Source organism: Pollicipes pollicipes, unplaced genomic scaffold, assembly GCF_011947565.3.
Source record: "Pollicipes pollicipes isolate AB1234 unplaced genomic scaffold, Ppol_2.1 Scaffold_7231;HRSCAF=8579_pilon_pilon_pilon, whole genome shotgun sequence".
Taxonomy (NCBI): domain Eukaryota; kingdom Metazoa; phylum Arthropoda; class Thecostraca; order Pollicipedomorpha; family Pollicipedidae; genus Pollicipes; species Pollicipes pollicipes.
Genome location: NW_023597034.1, coordinates 14,751,886 through 14,777,801, shown reverse-complemented (window position 1 = coordinate 14,777,801; position 25,916 = coordinate 14,751,886). Strand labels below are relative to the sequence as shown.

Below are 25,916 nucleotides of genomic sequence, written 5' to 3'. Positions count from 1 at the left end.
AGCCCCCGTCCCAGCAGTCCCTCACAGCTCGGGGCTCGCAATCAAGGCGTTTAGAAGAGCCACTGCATAATATATGCCTTTATTGTTACATAATCTATCTTCGACTTACTGCTGGCCCAGAAAGGTCTGCATACGTTATGGTACTTATAAATTGGTCTATTGGTCAATCCCATCAATGAGTTTCTGGCAGGTCCCTCCTTGTATGTGCTCATAATTATGTGTCCTACGCCTGTCATGTCGGTGCTGTGTGTTTGCCGTCATCATGCACAGCGACGAGGCCAGGCTGCGACTGCTGCACCAGAGCCTGGCATTGCCCAATGCTATGAAATTACACATACGAGGCTTTATTACAAGCATGAGCATGACTGGCCACAACTTTGTCAAGCACTTGCAGTGCTTAAGCACAGCACAGTAATCGATGTGCTCCCCGCCAAGACCTGATAACGGCTTAATGCCTAAATTTGAGGACGATTATTGGCCAATTTACCTGATTTTGGATGCTTATTCATGCTCCGTAAACATGAATCGCATCCGAGTCGTTTCCATGCACCAGTCAATCTGCAGCAGGAGTATCCCAACAGTCACGGGTTTTTCGCTTTCATGCATCAGCACAATACCAAGGCAACGCGATGCAGAATCATGAGCCTCACCAACATTTAGCATGAGCATTGGTCTGTAAGACATTGAGATATTACCGCAATTAGGGTGCATCATTGTCCATGTGGACACTCTGTATCCACTCAACATGTACAGCTGCACCGCCCAGTGACGTCACGTATGCCAACTTAATTCAATAGACGCCGCTTACCTACTGTTGTGATACTGCCTCACGAAGGATGCCCCCACCGCTGACCAGTCCTAGTGGTCCACCACAGCTAATGGACTCGCACTTCAGTGGTTTGGAAGAACCACTGCATAACATGTCACTACATTAATACGTAAATGTCTTCGATTTACTGAGTGGAGCGCTTGCCTTGAGGCTGCACCGCCCGGTTCGCCCTTTCCTCTATGGCTTACCGTGGCATACGCATCGTGACGGCCGCCGCCCGGCTGATAGCCGTGAAACGGATCCATTGGGCGAAGGCGCCTCGCCGTGCCGCTATCACATGGGGTTAATCGCGACGATCCAAAACGCCCGGGGTCAGACGAGGTCATGAACTGAGACGGCCGGAGCCGTGCGGTGACCTGTCCGTCCGCCCCGCCCGCTGGCGGCAGCGGGCGGCGGGCATTCCTGGCAGGGCCGTCCGCCGCGCCCCGCGGCGCCCGTCATGTTTTATTTATCGGCGCGGCGGGGCGCCGCATTTGCCGCGCGGCGGCCGACCCGCCGCGGCGACGTGCGCCGCGCGCCGTGCGCCGCCGCCGCCGCCGCCGCCGCCTCCTGAGCTAATTACGGCTGGTCTGGCTGGCGACAAATGGGCAGTGCCGGCGCGAGGCTCCGGCCGAGCCCGGACGGCGGCGGAGCGCCGGCGGAGCGCCGCGACCAAGGCCGCTCATGCGTCGGCCATCCAGCCGGCCGTCCGAGCCGTCCGCAGAGGCGGCGCCGCCGCGGCCGGCCCACAGCGCCGCCGGCGGCCGCCCAGGCTCCGGGAGCTGGCCCAGGACCAGTTCCGCGTCTGCAGGCAGCCGCCGCGTCCGGCAAACTTTGGTTATCAGCGTTGTTTCCGGGTCACGTGGCCGCTGATTAAATGCTCAGCCTTGACGCCTCAGCGGGGGCACTCAGCCCCCGACGGCTCGGCGTTCGCCGCCCGCCAGCCTGCGTCGACAAATCGGAAGGCCGTGGGAGGGCGGCTTGTGTGGCGTTCCAGGCCAACCTTTCTGCCAACTCTCTGGCGACCCTGAGCGTGCTCTCGAATGTCCCGTGCCTGGCGAGCCGGTCTATTGGCTCGGCCGTCGGGCGTCACGTCACGCCACGCGCCGCGCCGTGCCCGTGGTCACGTGACCGGACGGCGGCGAGCGTGGCTCGGCGGGCGTCGTTGGTGTAGTGCTGACGACCCCGCGCACGGCGGCAGCTCCCACCCCCGATGCAACCCTAATTGGGCTCCATCGATGTTTAACTAGGTCTAAATATTTAATCATGGCCGGAAATGGCGTTTGCCCACAATTACAGGCTGGCACTAATATGCCCGGTGAATGGAAAGGTTGGTGCCGTAAAGGTCGGTTCGTTAAGCGGCTCGTAATTGGCTGGGTCTCCGGGCGACCTTATATTCACGTTGCACCGGCCTGCAGTGACGTACTTTCAGATGAATGGGCTAGCCGTCCAGCTGCCCCCCCCCCCCCCCCATTCAACTGCGAATCCAAAGGAATGGTTCGACCGGAGTTGGATTCAACTAGATCTGTTCAGCAAGCCGTGTGCATTGTATACCGAGCCCAGAGCGGGCGAAACACGGTGCGTTGCAGTGTAGGGTGATGGATGCCGCTTGCCGTGGGGGGGGGGGGGGGGGCACTTAGAGGGGCACCTCCATCGGCGGCAGACTGAAGGATCTAGGCGCACCGCAGTGTGAGCGGACACAAGAGGACACTGCAAACATTTTGTGATGCTGCCGCGCAACATCACAAAGACGTCACGAGCCTTGCCTGAGCTCGAGCTCAGTGAGAGAGCTCGCTAACAGAGCTCGCTGTTCAGCGTGGTTAGCATGCGCAGATCCGTCATGTTGCTTTCGGAGTCACGCAGAGTAGCTGATCTTTAAAAGTATCGATGCTTGAGGAGGAGCTTTGCGGTATTAGGTCTTGCAAACATTGAACAATGCGATGTTTCAACAGGAATTTGTTCGCATGTGTCCTGTTCCGCTGGGTCTATGTATCACCTTTTCCGAGGTGAGCCTCCCCCCCCCCTCGAGGGAGAGCCCGTGAGCGATCAGGTCGGATCGCTCGTGCATGCCCTACAATACAGGACATATTCTTCTGGGCACGACGGACAAAGAAAGGGCGTCACACATCCCCATTTCCACTCTCTTGGGTTTTAAAATTCGTTGTTTAAATTACCTTCATGTAACCAATAAGAAGTTAAATAGCTTGCACAGCATGCTTGGGGGGCAGTTACGGTTTATGTTGGGAGACAGGCCGCAGCTTGACTCATGGTGAATAGAGCGTCAAGTCTCCGACCGCGACGCCTGGCCACACTCACCCGCGGGGAAAACGGGGCAAAACCCCACGTGGAGAGGATGTGAGGGTGAGTGAGCCCGGCTAAGGGCTTGAACCAAAGCAGACAAGTGGAGGCCATGCAATTAATCAAGCGTAAGCGCTTAGAACGGTGATTGATGCAACTTGCATTGTGTTGATGGCAAAACCATGATTTGCATTTTACTAAACGAAGAATGCTTGGTAGTGAGCTTTTAAACGTATTCCATTCTTCGCCAGCAAACTCCAGACAGATTTCCTTGTCCCAAATTCGCAAAGGCCATTGTGGTACATAGCGTTACGTTATGCCACATTTTCACCCAGCCAGCGGAGTCTGCTGGGCGGCGCGCCCAGCCTAGCCGACAAGCTGAGCAACGTAACGAGCGAGCAACGGTAACGGATGGAAGGCGAGCTTCGGGCGGCACGGGTCAGACCGAAGCCGAGCCTCGGGCGGCACGTGTCGGTTGCGATCACGACCGTGCTGTGTCCAACCACAACAACTGAGGGGGTTAAAATCGAGCGTCGCCGAGCCCAGTCGACCATGCGAGGTTTGCCGAGTTATTGGGTCATGACGACCCAACAGGTTTCTAGGCTAGTCAGAAGATAGCGTGAGAGACATTAGGATGACGCAAATCAGCGGGTATGGGGTTTGGCTTTAAGAGGAGGTTTGATATTTGTGTGGGGTTTCGAACTGAGATAGCCATTTTGAAGATCATTTGGGGGAGTTCACAGGCCTGCTTTTCTAAGACCTAAGACTATCTGGCTTCTGAGCTACACGCCCGTGGCGATGTGCCGACTATTTCGTGCAGACTATTTCAAGGTAATTCATACATGCATGACGCCATAGCAGCGCCATTCAAATCCTGTCACCCCTAGGCCACGTGGCGTTTAAGACCAAAAAAGAGATCGTCGTAGAACCGTTGAGGTCTGGCGTTCGTGAGTACAATTTCCACTTAAAGCGGACGTCATTCGGTTCTCAACCAATGTTGAGTAGGTTGAGCAAGTCTCAAACACGAATCATGATTTGTGCCACACAATAAAGGAAGTTGGACATGAATGTTAATACGCAAATAAGGCTTGTAATCGAGTAGATTAAGAAAGGTGCCATAACTGAGCATGTGTTTACGAGTCAACCTTTTTAACTTACGGACAAATACGTAATGACACCACGAGAAAGGGTCAGAACACGAGCGCATAACGATATTTAGCTCAGCGAACACTTCCTGCTCTACCCCTGCTATCTGTCGGCGTGGGAGCACTCCAGATGAGTGCTATGGTTGCAGTGCCGCACGACTAGATTGACGGCACCTCAGCGTCATCCTGCACTACCTCTGCTACCTGTCGACATTGGAGCACTTCAGATGAGTGCTACGGTTGCAGTGCCGCACGGCTAGATTGACGTCACCTCAGCGTCATACAAACGCTCCATTAAGCAATTTAACAATGGCGAATTTAGAAGAAAAACATTTATTAGTTGAAAGATTGTGTTGTCTAGAGCAGTCTTTTCCACTTAGAAACATGTCAGTAGTTGTATGTAGCTCATTTCATATAGCTTATTTCATTAAATCTGATGATTGCTTTAATGTCTTCAAATGTGGAACCTCCCTTTCAGCGGGCGCGACGCATAGGTCGGCTCGCAGGCCACAGTACGCCAATGCCGGCTGCAAACATATAAAGGCAGCCTTTGCAGCCGATGTTTGTGTGATCAATCAATCAGTGTGCCCGCCTGAGCTGCGCAGGACACAGCTGGACCTCTCTGTTTCGTCAACGGCAGGAGCCATACGTCGGTGTCAGGCAGCAAAATAGCGCGGCGGAGGGCTTGGTTCTTGAATTACTGACCTCAGATGCCGCATGAGATCACCTCCACGGCGTGAGACAGGTGTGACAAGATCGCAAACCGAGCCGAATGACGAGGTCCCCGTGCTATTTACGGACAGCGCCAGCTTTCTGACGTGCAATCGTCTGAAAAAAGCTTTTCCTCGTACAGAAAGGAAACGAAGCCAGTGTACTGGGTTACCACGTTTTAGTCTAGACTGTCTCCTAATTAGCTTATCACTTATAGCTGTGTACCTATGTGTGTCTTTATAATCGTGGACATATAAAGCCCTTCCATTTGCCATTATCTGGTGCCAGTTCAGCAACGCTCACCGACGTTTGCCAAATGACATCCAATCGTCTGCAAGGGTCAAGAGCTGGCAATAAGCACAAATTTATAAAGGGAGGCAAAAATGCCTATTATACAGGTACGATTAGGTTTCGCGAGTTGTCCACGCCTATAAGGTGCTCCCATCCCTCCTCGCCGGCAGGTACCCAGTCCTTCCTCGCCGGCAGGTACGCAGTCCCTCATCGCCGGCAGATGCTCCCAGTCCCTCCTCGCCGGCAGGTGCTCCCAGTCCCTCCTCGCCGGCAGGTACCCAGCCCCTCCTCGCCGGCAGGTACCCAGTCCCTCCCTCGCCGGAGGTGCTCCCCCGTCCCCTCCTCGCCGGCAGGGTACCCCAGTCCTCCTCGCCGGCAGGACGCCAGTCCCTCCTCGCCGGCAGGTGCTCCCAGTCCCTCCTCGCCGGCAGGTACCCAGTCCTTCCTCGCCGGCAGGTACGCAGTCCCTCCTCGCCGGCAGGTGCTCCCAGTCCCTCCTCGCCGGCAGGTGCTCCCAGTCCCTCCTCGCCGGCAGGTACCCAGCCCCTCCTCGCCGGCAGGTACCCAGTCCCTCCTCGCCGGCAGGTGCTCCCAGTCCCTCCTCGCCGGCAGGTACCCAGCCCCTCCTCGCCGGCAGATGCTCCCAGTCCCTCCTCGCCGGCGTCCCAGTCACTTCGCCGGCAGGTCCCAGTCCCTCCTCGCCGGCAGGTGCTCCCAGTCCCTCCTCGCCGGCAGGTACCCAGTCACTCCTCGCCGGCAGGTGCTCCCAGTCCCTCCTCGCCGGCAGATGCTCCCAGTCCCTCCTCGCCGGCAGGTACCCAGTCCCTCCTCGCCGGCAGGTGCTCCCAGTCCCTCCTCGCCGGCAGGTGCTCCCAGTCCCTCCTCGCCGGCAGGTACCCAGTCACTCCTCGCCGGCAGGTGCTCCCAGTCCCTCCTCGCCAGCAGGTACCCAGTCACTCCTCGCCGGCAGGTGCTCCCAGTCCCTCCTCGCCGGCGTACCCAGTCACTGCTCGCCGGCAGGTGCTCCCAGTCCGTTCCTGCCAGCCGGTACCCCCAGAAAAGGTGCCGTATTCTGGAGGGTCTGGTTCAACCCCATCTCATCTTCCAGGAATTGACCACCGGTCCGTTCAAAAGGTGTCCAAAAAATGAGTCGTCCAAGAAGTTACAATTTTGTAAACACAAACTTATTATTACCTACAACCAAGAACTCCACTCACTACTCGCGTTGCTGCTCACCCGAATCGAACGAACCAAATGAAAAGAAGGAAAATGATGCTGGGTGGGTGAGGGTCATCTGCTTAAAGAAGTTGAGGTGCCTGCCAACGTGCAACACGACAGAATGATATGGACTGTTCAGAATATTCTAAATGTGTAGAAAATTCCAAAAATTTTGCTCCTGCTTGTTCAAATTCCAAAATGAACGCATCAAGTTTTTGGGATTCCAAAGTTTGGAATGTATTCGGTACCTGCAGCTGCCAGTCACTGTCAGCCGGTCAGCGTCCCCGATCACTCGTCGATATTCGTTTCTTCCGATTACTTCATACTGGTGGGGGTTACTTTCAACCAATCATCGCTATGCAGTCGTTCCAGTCGGCGACAGTCACACCAGATGTCGAAGCGCATTCTGATCTCCGGGAAAACTAAGCCCCATAAACCAGACAATGCCAGTGGCATCGAATCCACCCCCACCCCTACCCACCCACCTCGGCGCCAAAACCGGCATGGAACGCTCCGGGTCCCTTTATCGGTTCCTAAGGCTTCCCTCCCATTCTGAGCTCGCTCATTTCCGACCTGGCTCAGGCCGCTGCTGCCGGGCTAGGCCGCCGCCTCTAAATGCCCCGGCCGGGCCTCGGCTTCGGCGCGGCGGCGGCGCGCCCACTAATGAATTTTCCGGCGCGACCGCGTAGGCCCTTTCTACCACGGCGGCCACGGCGCGCCGCCGCCGCACCGACGCACGGGTAATAAGGGCCTACGCGACAGTGGGTGACCGCGGCCGGCCGCCAGACGGACTGGGAGCCGATCCGTTTAGCCGGGTAATTAGCAATTTGCTTGTGGTCCGAACTGGAGAGAGCGGAAGAGAAGACTCAGGTGGGGTGAGTGGCTCTCGCTTCTCTCCACTCCCTCTGGTAGGAGTGGCTGAAGTGAGCGGCATCGAGCCGAATGTGTTCCGGAGCCAGACTGCGGCATGGTGACCTGCCCCGCCAGGCTGTGGCGCACGCCGCCCCGGCCCGGCGCGCGGCCCGCCGCCGACAATAATAATAATCACCGTCGGCTCTACCGACTGGTGGGACAGACCAGTAGCGTTCCCGCTGCAGGAAACCGGCCCGCCCGGATAAGCGAGCCTCAAACTGAGGATTTATATCGCCGCTCTCTTCATGACTAAATCCGCAATAAAACCTTAGCATCGTTACTTATCTCGCGGCGTGGCCTGCGCCTCACCGGAGCCCGACCCAGCCACCCTCGGGCCATCATCACACTTATTATATTTCCGAGTTTATGTGTCATGACGGATTTAATGCCGCCCTTCAGCCCACACTTATGAAGCGCCTAAAACGGCCGTAAAACAAGGCTGGGGGCTGGTGGTCGGACCCGATGCCGGCTTGTGGGCGGTTTAGACTAGTCGGTGAGCATGGCTGAGACGCGTGACCCGTACTGGCTCCACTATCACAATAGTATTCTCGTAGCATTCGTAGAGCACGTAGTATTATAATGGCATTCACACCTGATTCAAAACACTAATCATTCGCGTCACGCTATTACCGAATTACCGCTGACGTGTTTCTGTGTCAGCAAGGCTCGGTGGCGACATTCTTATTGTCCATGAATACATTCTCCATTGTTTTTCTCGGACCGCAAAGCGCTGGAATCAGCTGGCCGGGTCGAAAGGGGGCCGAACAATGGCGCATAGAAACTTCCCGTTGTGGTTGTGGCACACGTAAACCGTCTTATGTGTTATTAAATGCTGCACTCACGACGGGCTTCATAACGCGTAGACTCTACCCTGCCGGAATAATTACCTTCTTCTCTCCATCCCACGCTAAGGCCTGTTGTAATGGCCATGCCTCGCATGTTGCTGCATCTTCAATCTCTCTCGGGTACCAATTAATGCCAAGCTCGAAGTCCACTCTGCGGCGTTCATGCCCTGAGCGTGATGACTGCCAGATGCGCCGATTGATGCCTTCTAAAACACGCACCCAGGTGGCGTGGGCCACCGGTCACGCGGGTCACCCAACAACCAGTGCTCGGGGCAAGTTTTGTCAGATGTCGGGGCAAGTTTTGGCCACGCTTTTAAAGTTCGTCGGTTCGGTGTTTGGCGTTTAACGTCAGACGTCATTTATAATACCTTTCTCCCATCGTCATGTTTCGGTTGGCCACACTGGATTCGCTGATCGGCACGCGCACCTGTTGCCGCTCGTGGCTGCCGGCCCCAGCCGTCTGTCACGAGTGCCTGCCGCTGTTCGTGGCTGCCGGCCACAGCCGTCTGTCACGCGTGCCTGTCACCGCTCCTGACTGCCGGCCGCAGCCGTCTGTCATGGGTGCCTGTCGCTGCTCGTGGCTGCCGGCTGCAACCGTCTGTCACGCGGGCCTGTCGCCGCTCGTGGCTGCCGGCCGCAGCCGTCTGTCACGCTGGCCTGTCGCCGCTCGTGGTTGCCGGCCGCAGCCGTCTGGCTGGTGAAGCAAGCCTGTCAGCGCACACCCCACACCATCAGCAGGGATGACTGTCATACTGTTCTGTTCCAGGAATGGCGTCCGCCGGTGACCCAGAGCCGGGCCGACCTCGCCTGGATGACCTCAGGTCACAGCTGACTTGCGTCATCTGCGCCGGCTACTTCATCGATGCAACCACCATCGTGGAATGTTTGCACACATGTAAGTTAATGTGCCTTGGGTAGTATAAGTTCATTTTACACCTCACAAATGTGCGTCAGGCGGTCTCACCGTGCACGAAAGACGCATTGATGATTATTTGAATTCGATTCCAAATCGCCTCACGTTACAAATTGCTACCAACAATACAGTAATGGAGATATGGTTTTTTATATTCGTGAGATAATGAAATGATATGGAATGTTAATATCCGGATGATTTGTGAGATGTCGTAAAGAATCCGATACGTGCCTGTACAAATGCATGCATGCACCCGTCACCAGACTAATGAACATTCGTCACACCGAATGGTCAGAGGAATTGTGTCAACCTGAAACTGCTTCTGTGTTAGATGCGTAAAACGTTGCGCTTTTTCATACTGTTTCATTATTCTTGGAAAATGTACCCCGTATGTTTCTTCCCTTTCACGCGAGTTTGCCCGTCATGCCGTAATAGTTCTGCAACGCTTCGGACATGGGCCCTGTGGAAGACAACTCGGCAGTAGTGGTGTTTTCAACGACGCTGGTGTTGGTGGTATGGCTCTTTGCATTACGGTCGATGGCAAAGCGCAAAAGTTGTGATATTTGATTTGCCTTTCAGTCTTTTGGCTCGAAAAAGAGCTGCTTAAAATCAGCTGCTTGTTGCCCTTTCTCGCAAAGGAAATCCAGAAAACTTTTGGAAGACCTTTTATGTTTGTGTGCATATACCTATGCCGGGAATTGCGCTAAGCCAAAAGCCTTAATGTTTAGTTGCCATGTGACGAGACGAAAATTCAGAACGCAAAAAAGCTTCTGAACCTCAACAAAGCTTGGGCAAATGGAGCATTGCAAGTTTGCGCTTTACAACCTTAATATTTTGAAATACGGTAAAATATAGAAGTGGCATTACCGCGTAATCGTCTTCCACAAGGCCGACCAAAAGGCTAAAATTGTGTGGAATTGCGACAGCGCAGATAAAACTCTCAGCAAGAATAGAATCAGGGAAGCATGCCAAAGCGTTCCACGTGTTTGACCTGATTTTTTGGGGGGGGGAGGGGAAAGTAAGGCCGAGTTAATTATAACTAGCATAAGCCTGCTGTTAGCATCGTCCATAATTGATGTAACCCTGTCTGTATGCCTGTTTTTCCACCTGATCTCTTTTTGCTGTTTTGCTATACCGCACGCCGTAGTAATGTTTTTACAATGTAGCAAAAAAAAAACGTGGGTGAAAAAGAAAAGGTCACATCTGTCCATCTACAACTCCGGCAAAAATCGCTTCGCTGGAGACAGAGGGTAAGACAGCTTGCTATGGTGCTGCACGAGATCAGTTTCGTCGCCGGACCCAGACGTGGCGGGTTTCGGCCAGTCTGCCTTTGGGCCAAGGATGGCCAGACCATTTGGGAGTCGCGCAGCGGCCATGGCAGCGCGGGATCCGACAAAAAGGCCTGCCAGATGTCGGCCGCCGGCGCCAGCTGACTGAGGCTGGCCGCTAAAATCGGTCAGCAGCAAACCGAACGAACCCTGTACAATGGATGGAATAGGGGGTGCGCTGGGCAGGGGTGACGGTTCGCTCCTTTTTTTGCATACATTGCATTCACGATATTTTGGCGCCGAATGGGCACGAACATTTCGTGGTGAGGGGGCATCAAAAACCTCATTGCTCCTTTTTCAAGACGCTCCAAAGTTCAGGGGCACCCCCAACCGTCCCAAATATTAAAATTCAACGTACAAAATAGCAGAAAATCTACCTCTACCAATGAAGAAAACTAAATCCGGCGGCCCATTCCGGCGGAAGGTATTTTACCCATTCAAAAATGAGATCTGAAAATAAAGCGGCCAAAATCCAGGGACTTCTTTGTGAGCGGGGCGCCAAGTTCCGGGGGACACCACAACGAAGCGTGGCTGCTCCCTTAACGAAATTCTTGAACCACCCGTGTTGGTCGGCGCAGACGGATGTTTTTGTTTCTGGTAGATAAGTGGCAGTGATGTCATGCTAATCTGAAATACACAGCATTGTACTGTGCCCTTGATACATCTTCCGATGAGGGGATTCACCATCACCTATCTATATGATTCAGTAGCCGCTTGCCAAGAGACACACAGGTGATGTAGCATGAATAGTGCACACTCCAGATGTGTCAGGTTATTATACTGGTGTGTGGCAAATAGGGATCGAGATGTGCTACCGATGTGTGCCCGATCACCGAGACGACGTCATTAGACACACAGGAAATGGAATTGAGTTATGATGGACTCCAACGGTATCAAGCATTAAAAATCTTAGCAAGCCCTTGGACGTCTTCAGCTTTGCCCCCCAATTTCATCACAAAAGCACGTGGGTGCGACCGGAGGTTTGGCCACCACTAGTTGACCGGCTGCGGGGCGCACTGCGTGCGGAGCTGGTTTGTTTGGTCCTGTGGCCTCGTCTGCCGAGCCGACAGAGTGCCTGACCTCGGCCGGGCCCGCGGACAGGTGCAGTAGGTCACCGTCTGCCGAGCCGACAGAGTGCCTGACCTCGGCCAGGCCCGCGGGCAGGTGAAGTAGGTCACCTTCTGCTGAGCCGACAGAGTGCCTGACCTCGGCCAGGCCCGCGGACAGGTGCAGTAGGTCATCGTCTGCCGAGCCGACAGAGTGCCTGACCTCGGCCGGGCCCGCGGACAGGTGCAGTAGGTCACCGTCTGCCGAGCCGACAGAGTGCCTGACCTCGGCCGGGCCCGCGGACAGGTGCAGTAGGTCACCGTCTGCTGACAAACAATGGCGCGTCTGGGGCGGCAGGCGGCGCGCACAAACAATGCATCGCGTGCGATCAAACAGACGCCGGTCCGAGAGGCGCGGCGCAAACAAGGACACGGGGCGGTAGGCGGGCGGGCGGGCGTCACGGCTGGTGCCGGTGCCGCCGCGCGCCACCAGTGTCGCCGCGCCGCTTCTGTCGACTGCGCCGAGTCTGCGCCACTCTGGCCGAGCGTGCGAGCTCACCGATTCGTGTCAAGGCGCGCGGGGAAGGCCGGCAGTCCTGAGGTGTTGCGCGCTTAGGTCCGCACACAGGGCCTTCATCATCGGAGCCATCCTCGCTTATTAGCGACGTGTGTTCTGACCAGGACTGGCGGGAACTGGAATACTGCTAGCGACGGATATAAATTTAATATATTTTTTCATGTCATCCATTTCAGCGTAGTTTAAAGCTCCATAAGGGCCGGGCTGTCCAACGTGTGACAGAGTTTTCATGTTTTTTTTTTGTGGCGCCATGGTAAGAAAGCCCATGGACATAATCCAAAAAAAAAAGATCTAGTCTCTGATAGTCTACCGCCTTGGATGGATTGATCCACGAGTAGGCTGACCAAGGCAGCACTGAGCTTCCCCCAGACGTACCAGACCATGCCATACCCCAAAGGAGGCCGGCATCCCGTCGTAAGACTGAGGTCGCGCCTCCTGTACTGTATGCCCACGCCACGTACCCGCTGCCCCAGTTCTGTTGACACGCGGGATTTACAGTTGCCTCTGCACAGCCTCTCTGACCTTCCCGATGATTTCCACGCGACACACGCGACCCTCCACGCCGCCCGCACGTGGTGCGGCCCACGTCACGGACACGTGGCCATGCCCACGCAGTGCCGTCGCGGGTCGGCGGCCGGCATCGATTCGATAGCAGCTCCGTCATGATGACGTCACTCGGGCGCACAGCGGCCCTCCCGCCCTCGGACGATTCGCTCGGCCTAAGTGTTTTGCCGGCGCGACAATTTGACCAGGGACCGCCTCCGACGTTTATCCACTGAAGGACGCCCTTGCTGACGCCAGCAGGTACTGGCATTGCGCTCGCCCTGTTATATGGCTGTCAAGTCCGGCTAGTTAGTTAATCAGGTCGATTTCTAGCCCTGGAAGCCAGCTGTTTTCCCAGGGACATCAGACCTGCATCCTTTCCGTAAGGACGCGGGAACGGGGGCGGGGGGGGGGGGGGAATAGCGGGGAAACTTGCCCCTCTCCAACTTGAAAGCTGGAGTGGCGGCGCTCCCCCCCCCCCCCCAACGTGGAGGGTCCGTGGAGGGCCCATTTTGGCATGTCGAGGGCCCATTCTGAACTGTAAAGGGGTTATGTAAGCCTGTAAAAGTCCAGTCTGACCTGTCCAGGGCTCATTCCGGCCAAAAGAGGGCAATTTGAGCATGGAAAGGGCCCGTTTTGACCTGTAGAGCGTCCATTATTGACTGGAGGGCTCATTCTAGCCCGATTGGCTGTGGGAAGTCTATTCTGGCTTGTAGAGGGCCCGTCATGGCCTGGGATGGCTCCAATATTGGCTGCAGAGAGCAAATTTGACCTGTAGAGGGCCCATTCTGGTCTTCAGAGGGGCTTTCTGACCTGAAGAAGGTCTATTACCAACCGTGGAAGTTCCATTCTGAGAGGGGGAGAGGGCTCTGACCAGAAGAGGGCTCATTGTTGACCGATTGTTGACCGTGGAGAGCTCCTTCTGACCTGTAGAAGGCCCATTTTGACATCTAGAGGGCATATTATCGACCATGGAGGGGCCATTCCGACCTGTAGATGGGCTCATTCAAGCCTGCAGAGGGCCCGTTCTGGCCTGTAAAGAGCACACTATGGTCTAACGGGGCCCATTTTGAACCGTACAGGTTCATTCTGACCTGTAGTTCATAGTGGGCCTATCTGACCTGTAGAGGGCCCACAATTGACTGTGGAGGCCCTAATTTGTCTTACAGAGGGCCTATCTAAGCCGCATTAGGGCCATTCTGACTTGAAGAGGGCCATTATTGACTTGAAGGCACACTCTGGCCTGTAGAGGACCCATCCTGACCTGTGTAAGGCCCATTCTGGCTTGTGAGGGGCCCACTATCTAGGTGTAGGGGCCTTATTTTGACATTTTGGAATTGACTCCCGAAGTTTAACAAAGCTCCCGCGCCCTCGCCTTCCGTCTTGCAACGAAGCCACGCTTTAAAGGTAGAACAGGATGCTGCTTCTAATTCCACCGAAGCCTGATTAGTTAGATTCCTACATCATTCCCGACAGGATGTGTCGCGTGACTGTACCCATGTCTCAGCCCTTACAGCACCGGAACATAGGTGACAAAGCGCTATCAATCGACCGGTGTCACCATTACTGATACAGCCATCATCACGCCCATCCCACTGGCAGTCCCAATAAATAACCCCAAATTTGGGTGCTGGCGCTACCCTCCAACTTTATTGTTTTAAATTTAGCTATGCATTTAGTCCCAATGGGGCTCTCTCGCGTGTGAGCATTATCTATCTTCCAGCCTCTCCCCCTTCCCCATTCCCTTTCGGCGCCTGTGCTCCGTTGCTAGGACCAGTCAGGGCCGGGGAGATCCTCCACAGCACCGGCACTCGCTGCGGAGGTGGCGGCCGCCTCCGGTTGTTGGGGCCAGTCAGGGCTCATGAGATCCTCCACAGCACCGGCACTCGCTGCGGAGGTGGCGGCCGCCTCCGGTTGTTAGGGCCAGTCAGGGCTCATGAGATCCTCCACAGCACTGGCACTCGCTGCGGAGGTGGCGGCCGCCTCCGGTTGTTAGGGCCAGTCAGGGCTCATGAGATCCTCCACAGCACCGGCACTCGCTGCGGAGGTGGCGGCCGCCCCCTGTCACTCGCTGCGGAGGTGGCGGCCGCCTCCGGTTGTTAGGGCCAGTCAGGGCTCATGAGATCCTCCACAGCACTGGCACTCGCTGCGGAGGTGGCGGTTGCCTCCGGTTGTTAAGGCCAGTTAGGGCCGGTGAGATCCTCCACAGCACCGGCACTCGCTGCGGAGGTGGCGGCCGCCTCCGGTTGTTAGGGCCAGTCAGGGCTCATGAGATCCTCCACAGCACTGGCACTCGCTGCGGAGGTGGCGGCTGCCCTCCGGTTGTTAAGGCCAGTTCAGGGCTCATGAGATCCTCCACAGCACCGGCACTCGCTGCGGAGGTGGCGGCCGCCTCCGGTTGTTCAGGGCCAGTCAGGGCTCATGAGATCCTCCACAGCACCAGCACTCGCTGCGGAGGTGACGGCCGCCCCCGGGTGCGAACCTATGCGTAAAACTGTTTACATCATTAACGATTTCTTTTAGACGATGGGATGGAGGTGGCCCAGATTTACACAGTCTGTGTCGACATTAGCGCCAGCATCATCAGCTTTAACACATACGTTCATAACATTGCGGTTTTCTTTTAGGCCGTGAAGACCGCCTTTGATAAGTTTCATGGTGTTTATTTAGGATAAAGCCTCAGCGTAAATATCATTAATATCGTCGGAGGGGCACACCCGACAGAGGAGCGGGCGGACAGGCAGGCGGGCGTCCTGCCGTCTTTCAATGCGTTGCTTACATGCGGGTGATAATGGTCGTGCCTTTGTTGACTGCATGCACTTCCCAGCAATATTATCGGGTATTTGCTCGTACTAATGCAACCCGAGGATACACCACTCTGCAGAACACCTTACTGAGAAACTGGCCGAGTTTCCACGGCCGGGGCCTCCCCAGTCTGCCGACGCCTCCCCGCTGTCTGTCGCTGCTCTCCGTGCTCCGTCCCCACCGTGTCGGCCGGGCAGGGGGCAGCGCTAATGGTCATTTGTTTAAAAGCCTCGCGTGGGCGGCCAATGGGTGTGACTGGCGGCCGGGGTGCGGCGCGTCCCGTCTGTCCTGTTTGTGCGGGCGACAGGGCTCGGCCGGCAGCCGACCCGGCCACCGGCGCCACTGACAGTTGACTGGGGAGCGAGCCAGAGCTCGTGTCCCTGCAGGTCAGAACAGAGCGGGGAATGTGGAGCGGTCACTGCACCCAGCACAAATATGAAAACATGTACGTGATATTCAGCACTGAAAGCGCGCAACAATCATCATAACCGTCAAGCATAACAGCGGTAACATGTCGGCGTTGCGGTTACCACGAACACATGTGGCCATGAGGTGGCGAGGGATTGTCAACGCCACGTGTTCTGCAGCAACAAAACAAACAAAACAAAACTTCGTCTATCGGATGACGGCCTAAACGAACCGAAGTGACGTGGGGAATTTGTGCCGAGCTCGTACGGGCTTGTCAGCGACACATCTGCGAATTCATGCTTTCATGGAAACCCATACCCATCTTCACTGTGATCAGGCACGTATCCGGAATTTTCCTCAGTGGGTAAATGTCAAATTCTCTCCGAAATTTGACTAAATCATTGCGACAACGTGCTGATTTCTGATGATCCTCTTGGCTCAGGGACGGGGGCATGACCCGTGACCCCCTTGGCTATATCCCCGACTATGCTTACCCTCGTGCTCACACTCCCGCGCCAGTCCTGCGGTGAAAGGAAGCCAGCGGGACCTCTTCGGCCCACAGTCCGGCTGGTGGCGTCGGCTGCCCTACCTCGGCCACCGCGGCACGACCGTTCCCCGCCCGGCCCCCAGCTGCAGCCAACGGCCGTCACCGCAGCCGGGCGCGCGCGCGCGCGGCACGTGCGCAGGCCGGCCGGCTGCACGTGCCGGCGGCACGTGGCGGCACGCGGCGTGCCCGGCCGGCTGCCGAGCCTGTCGTGGCTAATTGGTTGTGATGACCGGACGCTGGCGGCGGCGGGCCGCCCGCAGCGGCGGTTATGGCGCGGCTCCGATCGTTGCGGCACTCGGCGACCGCTAAATTGCCGGTTCGGCTGCCGGGAAGTATCGGACCAACCTTTTAGCGTGCCCTTCGGTCGGCAGCGCGTGCAGCGGCCTGGAAAAGCTGCCGTCTTTTAAAGCGTTGTGATCGAAGGAGGATGGTGAACTTTTTAATTCGCGGGTATTCAGTAATGATTCGAAGATGGAGGCCGCGTATTCCACACCAACCAGAGCGCGATCAGCAGTCAGGCTTCCCGTTCTCACGGCCCCCTTCGCTGTTTGTGATCCATCACAAGCATTCCCATCAGTACTATTCACAACCCATCACGAGAATCCATCAGCGGCTCAATTGATTGCGCCTCCATAGAGGCTCTATAGTTGGGATAGTGAACAGCCGGCTTAATGACCCCCGTCACCGGTCATCGGCGGCGAGCAGCTTGTGTGGCCCCACGGTGGCGCGGAGGTGTGCCACTGGCGGCGCGCGGCTTTGTGACCTCATGGTGGCATGGAGAACACGCTACTGGCGGCGCGCAGCTTTGTGACGTCACGATGGCGTAGGGGCTACACCACTGGCTGGTGTTGTCACCAAATTAAGTGAAAAACAATTTAAGTCAACTGTAGGATAGCCGTTGCACTTACTTTCAAGACAAGTAGAAGATTGAGATCATAATAGGATCATCATCAACATTAGAGTTGGTGTCTTCTTCAGAGATGCATGAATGATCTTCAACCATTTATCACGTTAAGATACGCGTGAGATCTTTCTGACAAGACCTCCTCCAGTTGTAAATGCATGCATACGGCTCGTTTATCATCTAGTAGAATGCAAACCGGGTTCACATGCTTGCGCTCACGCTACCGAAAAGCCACGAGCTGGTGCGCTGCTGCCACCCATCTCAGCGCGCTGGTCCATCGGACTTCGGATCGGTGGTAGGAGGCGGCCCAGCCACGGCGGATTACCCGACGGTATCGCGGCGCGCTGGTGCTGCTGCCACCCATCTCAGCGCGCTGGTCCATCAGACTTCGGATCGGTGGTAGGAGGCGGCCCAGCCACGGCGGATTACCCGACGGTATCGCGGCGCATTGTTCAGTGGCCCACTGAATAATTAATGCTACCCAGGCTGGGCCACCGTGCTGCAGCTTGTTTGCAAGACTTTCTTCGTGAGCTCGCACAAAAATACAACCGGCTGCGACGCAATTGCAGGCCGCCGTGTTGCTCGTTTGGAGTTTAGTTCAGTTTAACGACGGCGGTTTTTATAGACGGCAGCGGATCAGTTCACACGAGCTGGTATCGACCAGTCAGAAACGAGCCGCGCCGGGCTGACCTGTCGAGGCGAACGGTCGGTCGCTTCCATGCAGGCCTGTATCTAGTGTTGCCACGTGACGAGACCGGGGCTGACCTGCCGAGGCGAACGGTCGGTCGCTTCCATGCAGGTCTGTATCTAGTGTTGCCACGTGACGAGACCGGGGCTGACCTGCCGAGGCGAACGGTCGGTCGCTTCCATGCAGGTCTGTATCTAGTGTTGCCACGTGACGAGACCGGGGCTGACCTGCCGAGGCGAACGGTCGGTCGCTTCCATGCAGGTCTGTATCTAGTGTTGCCACGTGACGAGACCGGGGCTGACCTGCCGAGGCGAACGGTCGGTCGCTTCCATGCAGGCCTACATGTGGTGCTGCCACGTGACGAGACAGTGACGGCAGTCGGTCTGCCCGCCCGCCGGGCCACTGACAGACAGCCGCTCCTGACGGGACCTGGACGGACTCGCTTTGCCATCCGTGTGTGACGTCCTCCGCAGTGGCGAGTTCGGACGCAACTGGTGGCCGCCGGCCGACTTCAAGAATGAGAAACCCGCAGCAAACGACCCGACTTAGACCGCGGCAACATGAATAATGCACGTCCGAGCGGGCAATTTTGGCGCCTAAAATCCGACGTTGTGAATGTCTGAGCGTCCAGCTCAGCAAGAATGCAACACTTATACGGAGACGTGCTTGAAATTGGTTTGTCATGAATATTTGCGGCTTTATCTATCCAATCTGTGTGTAGTTTGTTCTCCGACCGGACGGCTGTGGTGAGATCATTCCATGGATACGCTGCTCCAGTACCTCAGAAATCTGTGGCGAGTGGTCAGCTCGAGACTTTGTGCGCCATCGGTGAATACCTGTGCTCATCTCATCCCTCTGTTTTCAGTTTGCCGGTCCTGCATCTTGCGACACTTGGAGGCCAGCAGTTACTGTCCTGTGTGTGACGTTATGATACACAGGACCAAGGGCTCCTCTAGTCTCAAGTAAGGCTCATGACTGCATGCGTTTGCTTGTGAGGGCGTTGGAAGTTGAGGCCGAATGTTATTGGCCATTGGGTGATAGTAATGGTCTATGACATACCTTGCGGGCTCTGCAGTTTGGGAATGTGCAACCGTAACTCCTGCAATTTGCGAAGTCAGCTGTTTGACACGAGTGGGAATGTACAAGCCTGGTTAGAAAGGGCCTCGCACAGTCTTATGAATTTTTTTTATGGAGGGGTACTCACCTTAACTTGTATGCTACCAAAAGCTTGCACATAACACTGCATTTCATACCAGAGACCTGATTTATCCGCTCACAATGATGCGTTCAGGTCCTAAAGGAAATCGCGCGACGTTAAAGCGCACAAACTCACGATCAGGCCCGTGTTCGATAAATATTTTGAGATGCAATTTGTTATTGATTCATGACCGATTTTGAACGATTCAGTTCTGATTTACATTATGATTCTTATAAGAGTCAAATTATTCCCAACTCACACTCCAGTTTAGCCATTCAGATTCAGATCAACTGATCATTTCTTACTTTGCTAAGCGATTCGTCATTGATTTATCCGTGGGTAAAGCCAGTAACCACTTGAAGTGGGATTTTTGGCGCACCAATCTTGTCAGAATGGGATTTTTTCCTCATCAAATGTTGCCCTTACAACGCATTTATTTGTATTTGGTTGTCCACAGATCACAATTTGCTCCCGGTCCCAATCCCGATATTTTCCCCAATTTTAGGGGCATAGCTTCATCCATGGCTGCATACCGCGCTCAGCGATTCCGCACTGATTTTCACACTTCGTAGCTAAAACACGATTGATTCTCAGTCAAGATGGATTACATTTTAGACGGGGTTTCAGGAGAAGGAGTGCTGCCAATTAGTTGTCAAGATTATCGATTTCGGCACTGATGTCTGCTTCTTTGGAAGTTTAAAATCAAGCCTCTGAATCCAGCAAATTCGGTTTGCGTGGATCATGGCTCACTGAAGAATGCATTAAAAAACGCATACCGTATCCCGCATCTATCCTCAATTGTCAAAAACTCGCGTAGTAAAAGCAAAAACCAGAAACCCTGCATGATCAACTATCAAAATCATGAAATAGATGTGAAGATAAGATTAGGTACTTGAAGAGAGACTAATTTTATTGCCTTTGGGCAGTCGCATCGTACAGTAGCAATGCTCTTTTTCTACTGAAAGGCCAGACAGAGGCAAGTAGGTCTTTTCAGCACAAGAGAAAAAAGACATGATACCTGCTGGTACTAATGGCTTCATCTTACCGTAATCTGGTTGCCCGGTAATTTATGCCTAATGCTAGTTGCTGGTGTGCAGTCGTTGAACTTGAGGAGGCAGTTATTATTTGGTTGTGGGATTTCAATCAATTTAGGGCTTATTGGATGTGGCTTTGGTATAATAGGAGAAAGCTGTGATGCATGCGCAGCTTGATGAGTGACATCACTTATCACTGGATAAGTGATAAGTGATAAGGTAGAGATGGCACCTAGGTCAATATTTAGGTAAGCGTTTTGTCTGGTATGACAGCCTTTGTCAGTAAGGCACCATTGGTAAGCACTGTGCTGACAGGGCTTGATGGAGCATGTCGAACTCCGCTTGTCCAAATCAAACAAGAGGATAATTTGTGTACAAATTTGTGAACAATTTATGAAATCGTTTCATTTAGTCCTCGCATAAACTGTGCAGTCCAGATCGACTCTTACTCGCAGGGAAAACTGTTTGCGTCACGACTTGCGTTTCAAAGCAAACTATTTGCGTCACGACTCACATTGCGGGGCAAGCTAATTGCGTCACGACTCACTAAAAGAAAAAAGCCGAATCACCTGTGCCTCATCCGAAGGTGGTGTGATTCACGAATCGTTGGTGGATTTATCTTGAAAGAAACACAGGCCTGCTCACTACCCATGCAGCTCAACTGACATATCCTTTCTGCTTTATTTCATGGTAATGACGGCAATGAACACTTAAGAAACCCAATAATGATAATCGACCTGCAATATACGGGAATGTAGGTACAAGCGAACATCAATATATCAATGATACCCACTCGAACATCATACGAGGAGATAAGTACAAGCGACATCAAGATATCAATGATACCCACTCGACAAGTTAAATAAAAATTTGAAAAAAATAACAGCTAATAATATTTCACAGGACATAAAATAGCTTTTTAATCATATCGATCATAGCATTTTGTCGCACAAGCATCTCTCGTGAGCTTTATGTTGGATTCGTCTCAACGGAGCTCGTGCTGTCGGGGGCTGCTTCGGGTTTTTTTCTGCCCGCCTGTCAGACAGACAGCGCCTACCGACATGACGTCGGTGTTCGGCCTGTTCCAACCAATCAGCGCCACACAGAGATCTAATCATCACCAGGCTACAAGACAAAAAAAAAGCAGCGGCATCTGCTGATCCGCGCAAGATAGACGCCGCCAGCGCAGCCTTTATTTTTGTGCGTTGATGCTCGATAACTCAGGAATAACTATAATCGAAAATATCTCAGGAAGATTGTCATTAGTTTTTGGCTACGACGCCTCCGCTGCTCGCCATCCGCGTGAAGCAGAGAAGTCGACGCCTCCGCTTCTGGCCATCCGCGTGAGGCAGAGTAGTAGGGCCCATGCCCACCATAATGCTCAATGCCCATTTAACGACTTTTGACATTAACCGCTCGCCAACTTTGTTTGCATTTTGATGACTCACGGTGAGTAAAGTTACATGCTGCTCTCCTAAATCGCATCTTTCCTGATGCCTGTACGCCATCCCGATGCCTAGTTAAAATAAACGGAGCGCCATGATCATCAGCCACGGCCAGACGAACCCGTTGGACCAAACGGGTCAACGTGCAGCAACTGTACCCCAACCACCCATCGGTGCCGAAAACCGCCCAATCTGTCCAAGTCACGGAAAGGTTTTAACCAACTTAAGACAATGTGTCCCACTTTCTTCCAGGGCAGACCGCATTCTTCAGACCATGGTGTACAAAATGATTCCCGGCCTGTTCAGAGGCGAGATGAAACGACGGCGAGAGTTCTACCAGATGAAGCCGTACGCAGGTGAGCCCACGGAGCCCGTCGAGGCCGGTGTGCACCACCCTGCGCACCTTCTGCGCCCATCCGCATCGGCTGACCTCCTCCGCTGTCCATCAGCGCAGGCTCACGTCCTCCGCTGCCCATCAGGCAGGCCCACCTCCTCCGCTGCCCATCAGCGCAGGCTCACCTCCTCCGCTGCCCATCAGGCAGGCTCACCTCCTCCGCTGCCCATCAGCGCAGCCAGTCGCCTGCTGAGCGGCACGCCTGCTTTACAGCATTCGATGCGCGTTGTGTATGCTAATGCCAGCGGGCGCCTGGGTATCGATCGCGCCAACACGTGGGCGCACTTTGGGGACGTTCACCGGCGGTCCGGCCCGCGCGGCAGCTTATTTCGAACGAGTACCACGTGCTCAATTTGTGGACGACTCTCTGGAACAGACGAGGCAGATCAAAACAGGACGAAATGATTGGACAGGGCCTCGCGTAAGCGCTGTGCATGATCGGAGCCAAACATGTGGTGTGGTGTGTGCAAATGCGAGCGGGTGAGCGTTTCCGGCCGGTCTTTTCCCCCTTGTGCATCGAGAGCGCAGCAGCATAATGAGGAAGCTCGTCTGCTGCTGCTGCTCCCTCTCTCATTCTTTCTCTCTCTTTCTTTTTTTTCTTCTCTCTCTCTCTCTTTCTTTTTTTCTCTCTCTCTTTCTCTCTCTTTCTTTTTCTCTCTCTCTTTCTCTCTCTCTTCTCTTCTCTCTCCTCTCTCTCTCTCTCTCTCTCTCCTCTCTCTCTCTCTCTCTCTCTCTCTCTCTCTCTCTCTCTCTCTCCTCTCTCTCTCTCTCTCTCTCTCTCTCTCTCTCTCTCTCTCTCTCTCTCTCTCTCTCTCTCTCTCTCTCTCTCTCTCTCTCTCTCTCTCTCTCTCTCTCTCTCTCTCTCTTCATCTATTTCTATCACTGCGCTGAAGGGATCCTGCGAGACATACACGTGGCCTGGCATGGCCACTCTGTCTGACTCTCCCCCTGAGTTGTTGTTGCTACTCTGTGCTCGGTCCACGCCTGGCTCTGAGCTACTCCACACTCGGTCCGCTTCTGACTCTGAGCTGGGGCCGCCACTCCGCGCTCGGTCCACTCCTGATTGGGCTCGGTCCACTCCTTACTCTGAGCTGGGGCCGCCACTCCGCGCTCGGCCCGCTTCTGACTCTGGTCCGCGTCTGACCATGGCTGGAACCGGCTCTAACCCGGCTCCGCCACCCCGGCTGACACCGGCCGTGGCTTGGCGCCGTCTAACGCTGACTCGGAGTCGCGCCGACGGGTGGACCGGCCGGCCGGCGGACGGCGCGGCGGACTGATGTCACGGCGTTGGGCGGCACGAGCGAGACACGTGACTGGCCAGCCGCCGTGCAGGCCCTTCAGATGCGGCGGCAGATACGACGGCGAGACGACACGCGCCGCGACCGTCGGGCCGTCCTGGAGCGTGGCCGGAGAGCGGCCCCCCAGACGGTGCCAGCCGAGGACGACGGCACACACTAGGGAGCCTAGCGCCGGGCTTCGATCGGTCCCGTGACTGACACAGACCCGGCACCCGTCCCTGCGGTCCCCGCCCTTGCTGCCAGGATGAGATGCATGCGATGCCACACGGCCTCAACAGCTGAGTGCGTCGTAAAGTCCCAATGACGACAGCAGACCGACACCCGGGACTGCGATAGAGAGCAGGTGTGGAGCCCATTACTTTTCTGGCGCCGGTGCCAGATTACTACGACAGATTCCGTGGTCCATTCATACGATATAGTTATGTACTTAATGAGCATGATGCAACCCATCACCTTAAAGCTGTCACGGATCCACGGTCCCATGGGCTGTTATGGGTGCCACTGATCGGTAGGTCTGGCGGTAGCGTCGCAGCTGGTACGGCGCGCCGCACCCTCGCGACGTGAGGTCACCTCCCCCACCACTGGACCGGCACAGGGGGCGGCCGCTCACAAAGATCGTGCCGCGCCCAGGGCCGGCCGCGCGACCGACGTCCCGCCGCTTCACGAGCCACGCTCACAACAAGGCCATCTGTGTGTGTCGGTGCCGCCGCCGCAGGGCGCCGCCCGAGACGTGCTCCGGCCACCGACCGACGCTGCACGGCGTGCGTCGAGACCGGCCGCCCGCTCCGCGCTGGCGCCGACGTAAATCAGTGCAGTGGTCGTCGCTGTCATCTCCTCGGTCTTGAGCATGTCCTCACGTCCAGGGGTCCCGGGGTTAAACGGGATCTTCTTCAGGTGGCCCATCTCCCCGCGGGGTCTCCTCGGCGTGGTCTCCTCTCCACTGGACTTCACCTTGACTTGTTATTCCCGTCCACCCTTCCAGGTCATCCCTCCACCAAACCCCATCCACATATGACTTCATCACATCGCTCCCACACCCCTTAGGCGCGCTGTCTACACTTTTGACCTACCCGTCCCAGACCTCCTCTTTACCGGACTCTTTCCAGGCCTGCCCTCACGGGACCCCTCCCAGTCCCCTCCTACATCTGATCCTTTTCAGGCCTCCCCCGACCAAAACCCTCCTAAACATCCTTTCCGCCTGACCTTCCTCGAGATACCCTCTTCGTCATCCCCTTCCTAGACCTCTGTATCGTACCCCTTCTTATACACCCTATTGCACCGGAAACATTTCCATACCTCGTCTTCACCAGACATCCTCCAAGACCTCCTCTGCGTAGGCCCCTCCAAGACCCCTCCACGGGCCCCCTCCCAGATCTCCTCTCCACGGGCCACTCCCAGATCTCCTCTCCACGGGCCCCTCCCAGAACTTCTCTCCACGGGCCCGTCCCAGTTCTCTCCACGGGCCCGTCCCAGTTCTCTCCACGGGCCCCCTCCCCCCCCGACCCCTCCACCATCCCCTCCCAGACCTCTCCACGGGCCCCCTCCCAGACCCTCCCTCCACGGGCCCCTCCAGATCTCTCCACAAACCCCTCCCGAACCTTCTCTCCACGGGCCCCTCCCAGAACTTCTCTCCACGGGCCACTCCCAGAACTTCTCTCCACGGGCCACTCCCAGAACTTCTCTCCACGGGCCACTCCCAGAACTTCTCTCCACGGACCACTCTCCCCCCCCCCGACCCCCCTACCGTCCCCTCCCAGACCTCTCCACGGGCCCCCTCCCAGACCCTCTCTCCACGGGCCCCTCCAGATCTCTCCGCGGGCCCCTCCCAAACCTTCTCTCCACGGGCCTCTCCAGATCTCTCCACAAGCCCCTCCCAAACCTTCTCTCCACGGGCCCCTCCCAGACATCCTCTCCGGCAGCACGCGTGGCGCAGCGGTGACTGCCAGGTCGTGGCCGAGGTCGCCGCGACAAATTATCGGTTCGGCGACCGTGGCGTCCGCCCCATTGTTCGTGGGGCGCGCGGCGGCGGCGAGAGCGGCGCGGCGGCGGCGAGAGCGGCGCCAGCGCAGCTCTCCATTGTGTTGGGTCACGCCGGCCTCAGCCACCGGTCAGCGACCGGCGGCGGCTGACACCACGCTGAAGGGTGGCTGGGCTGAAGGTAGCTGAGCTGAGGGCGGCTGAACTGAACGGTGGATGAGTTAAAGAGTGCCTGAGCCGAATAAAGCTGAGCTGAAGGGTGGCTAAGTTGAAGGGTGGCTGAGCTGAAGGTTGCTGAGCTGAAGGGTGGCTGAGTTGAAGGGTGGCTGAGCCGAGAGGTGAATAAGGTAAGGATGGGCTGAGGTAAACGGTGGGTGAGCTGAAGAGTGGGCCATGTGAAGGGTGGGTGAGCTGAGGGGTGGGTGAGCTGAAGGATAGGTGAGCTGGGGGTTGGGTAAGGTGAAGGGTAGGTAAGCTGAAGGGCGGGTGAGCTGGGGGTGGATGAGGTAAAGGATGGACCAGGTGAAGGCTGGGTGAGGTGAAGGGAGTCCGAGTTGGTGGGCGGATGGGCTGGCTGGTAACC

At 55.8% G+C, this 25,916-nt stretch overlaps 1 protein-coding gene across 1 annotated transcript in view; it reads left to right on the top strand.

The window, feature by feature from the left end:
- Window positions 1-25,916, top strand: part of LOC119110466 (platelet binding protein GspB) — a 56,473-nt gene that overhangs the window by 13,583 nt on the left and 16,974 nt on the right. Inside the window, exons 4-6 of the mRNA XM_037234303.1 lie at window positions 8,995-9,123; window positions 18,853-18,949; window positions 21,917-22,020. Of these exons, the coding sequence (XP_037090198.1) occupies window positions 8,995-9,123; window positions 18,853-18,949; window positions 21,917-22,020 (330 nt within the window). The remainder of the gene's footprint in view (window positions 1-8,994; window positions 9,124-18,852; window positions 18,950-21,916; window positions 22,021-25,916) is intronic.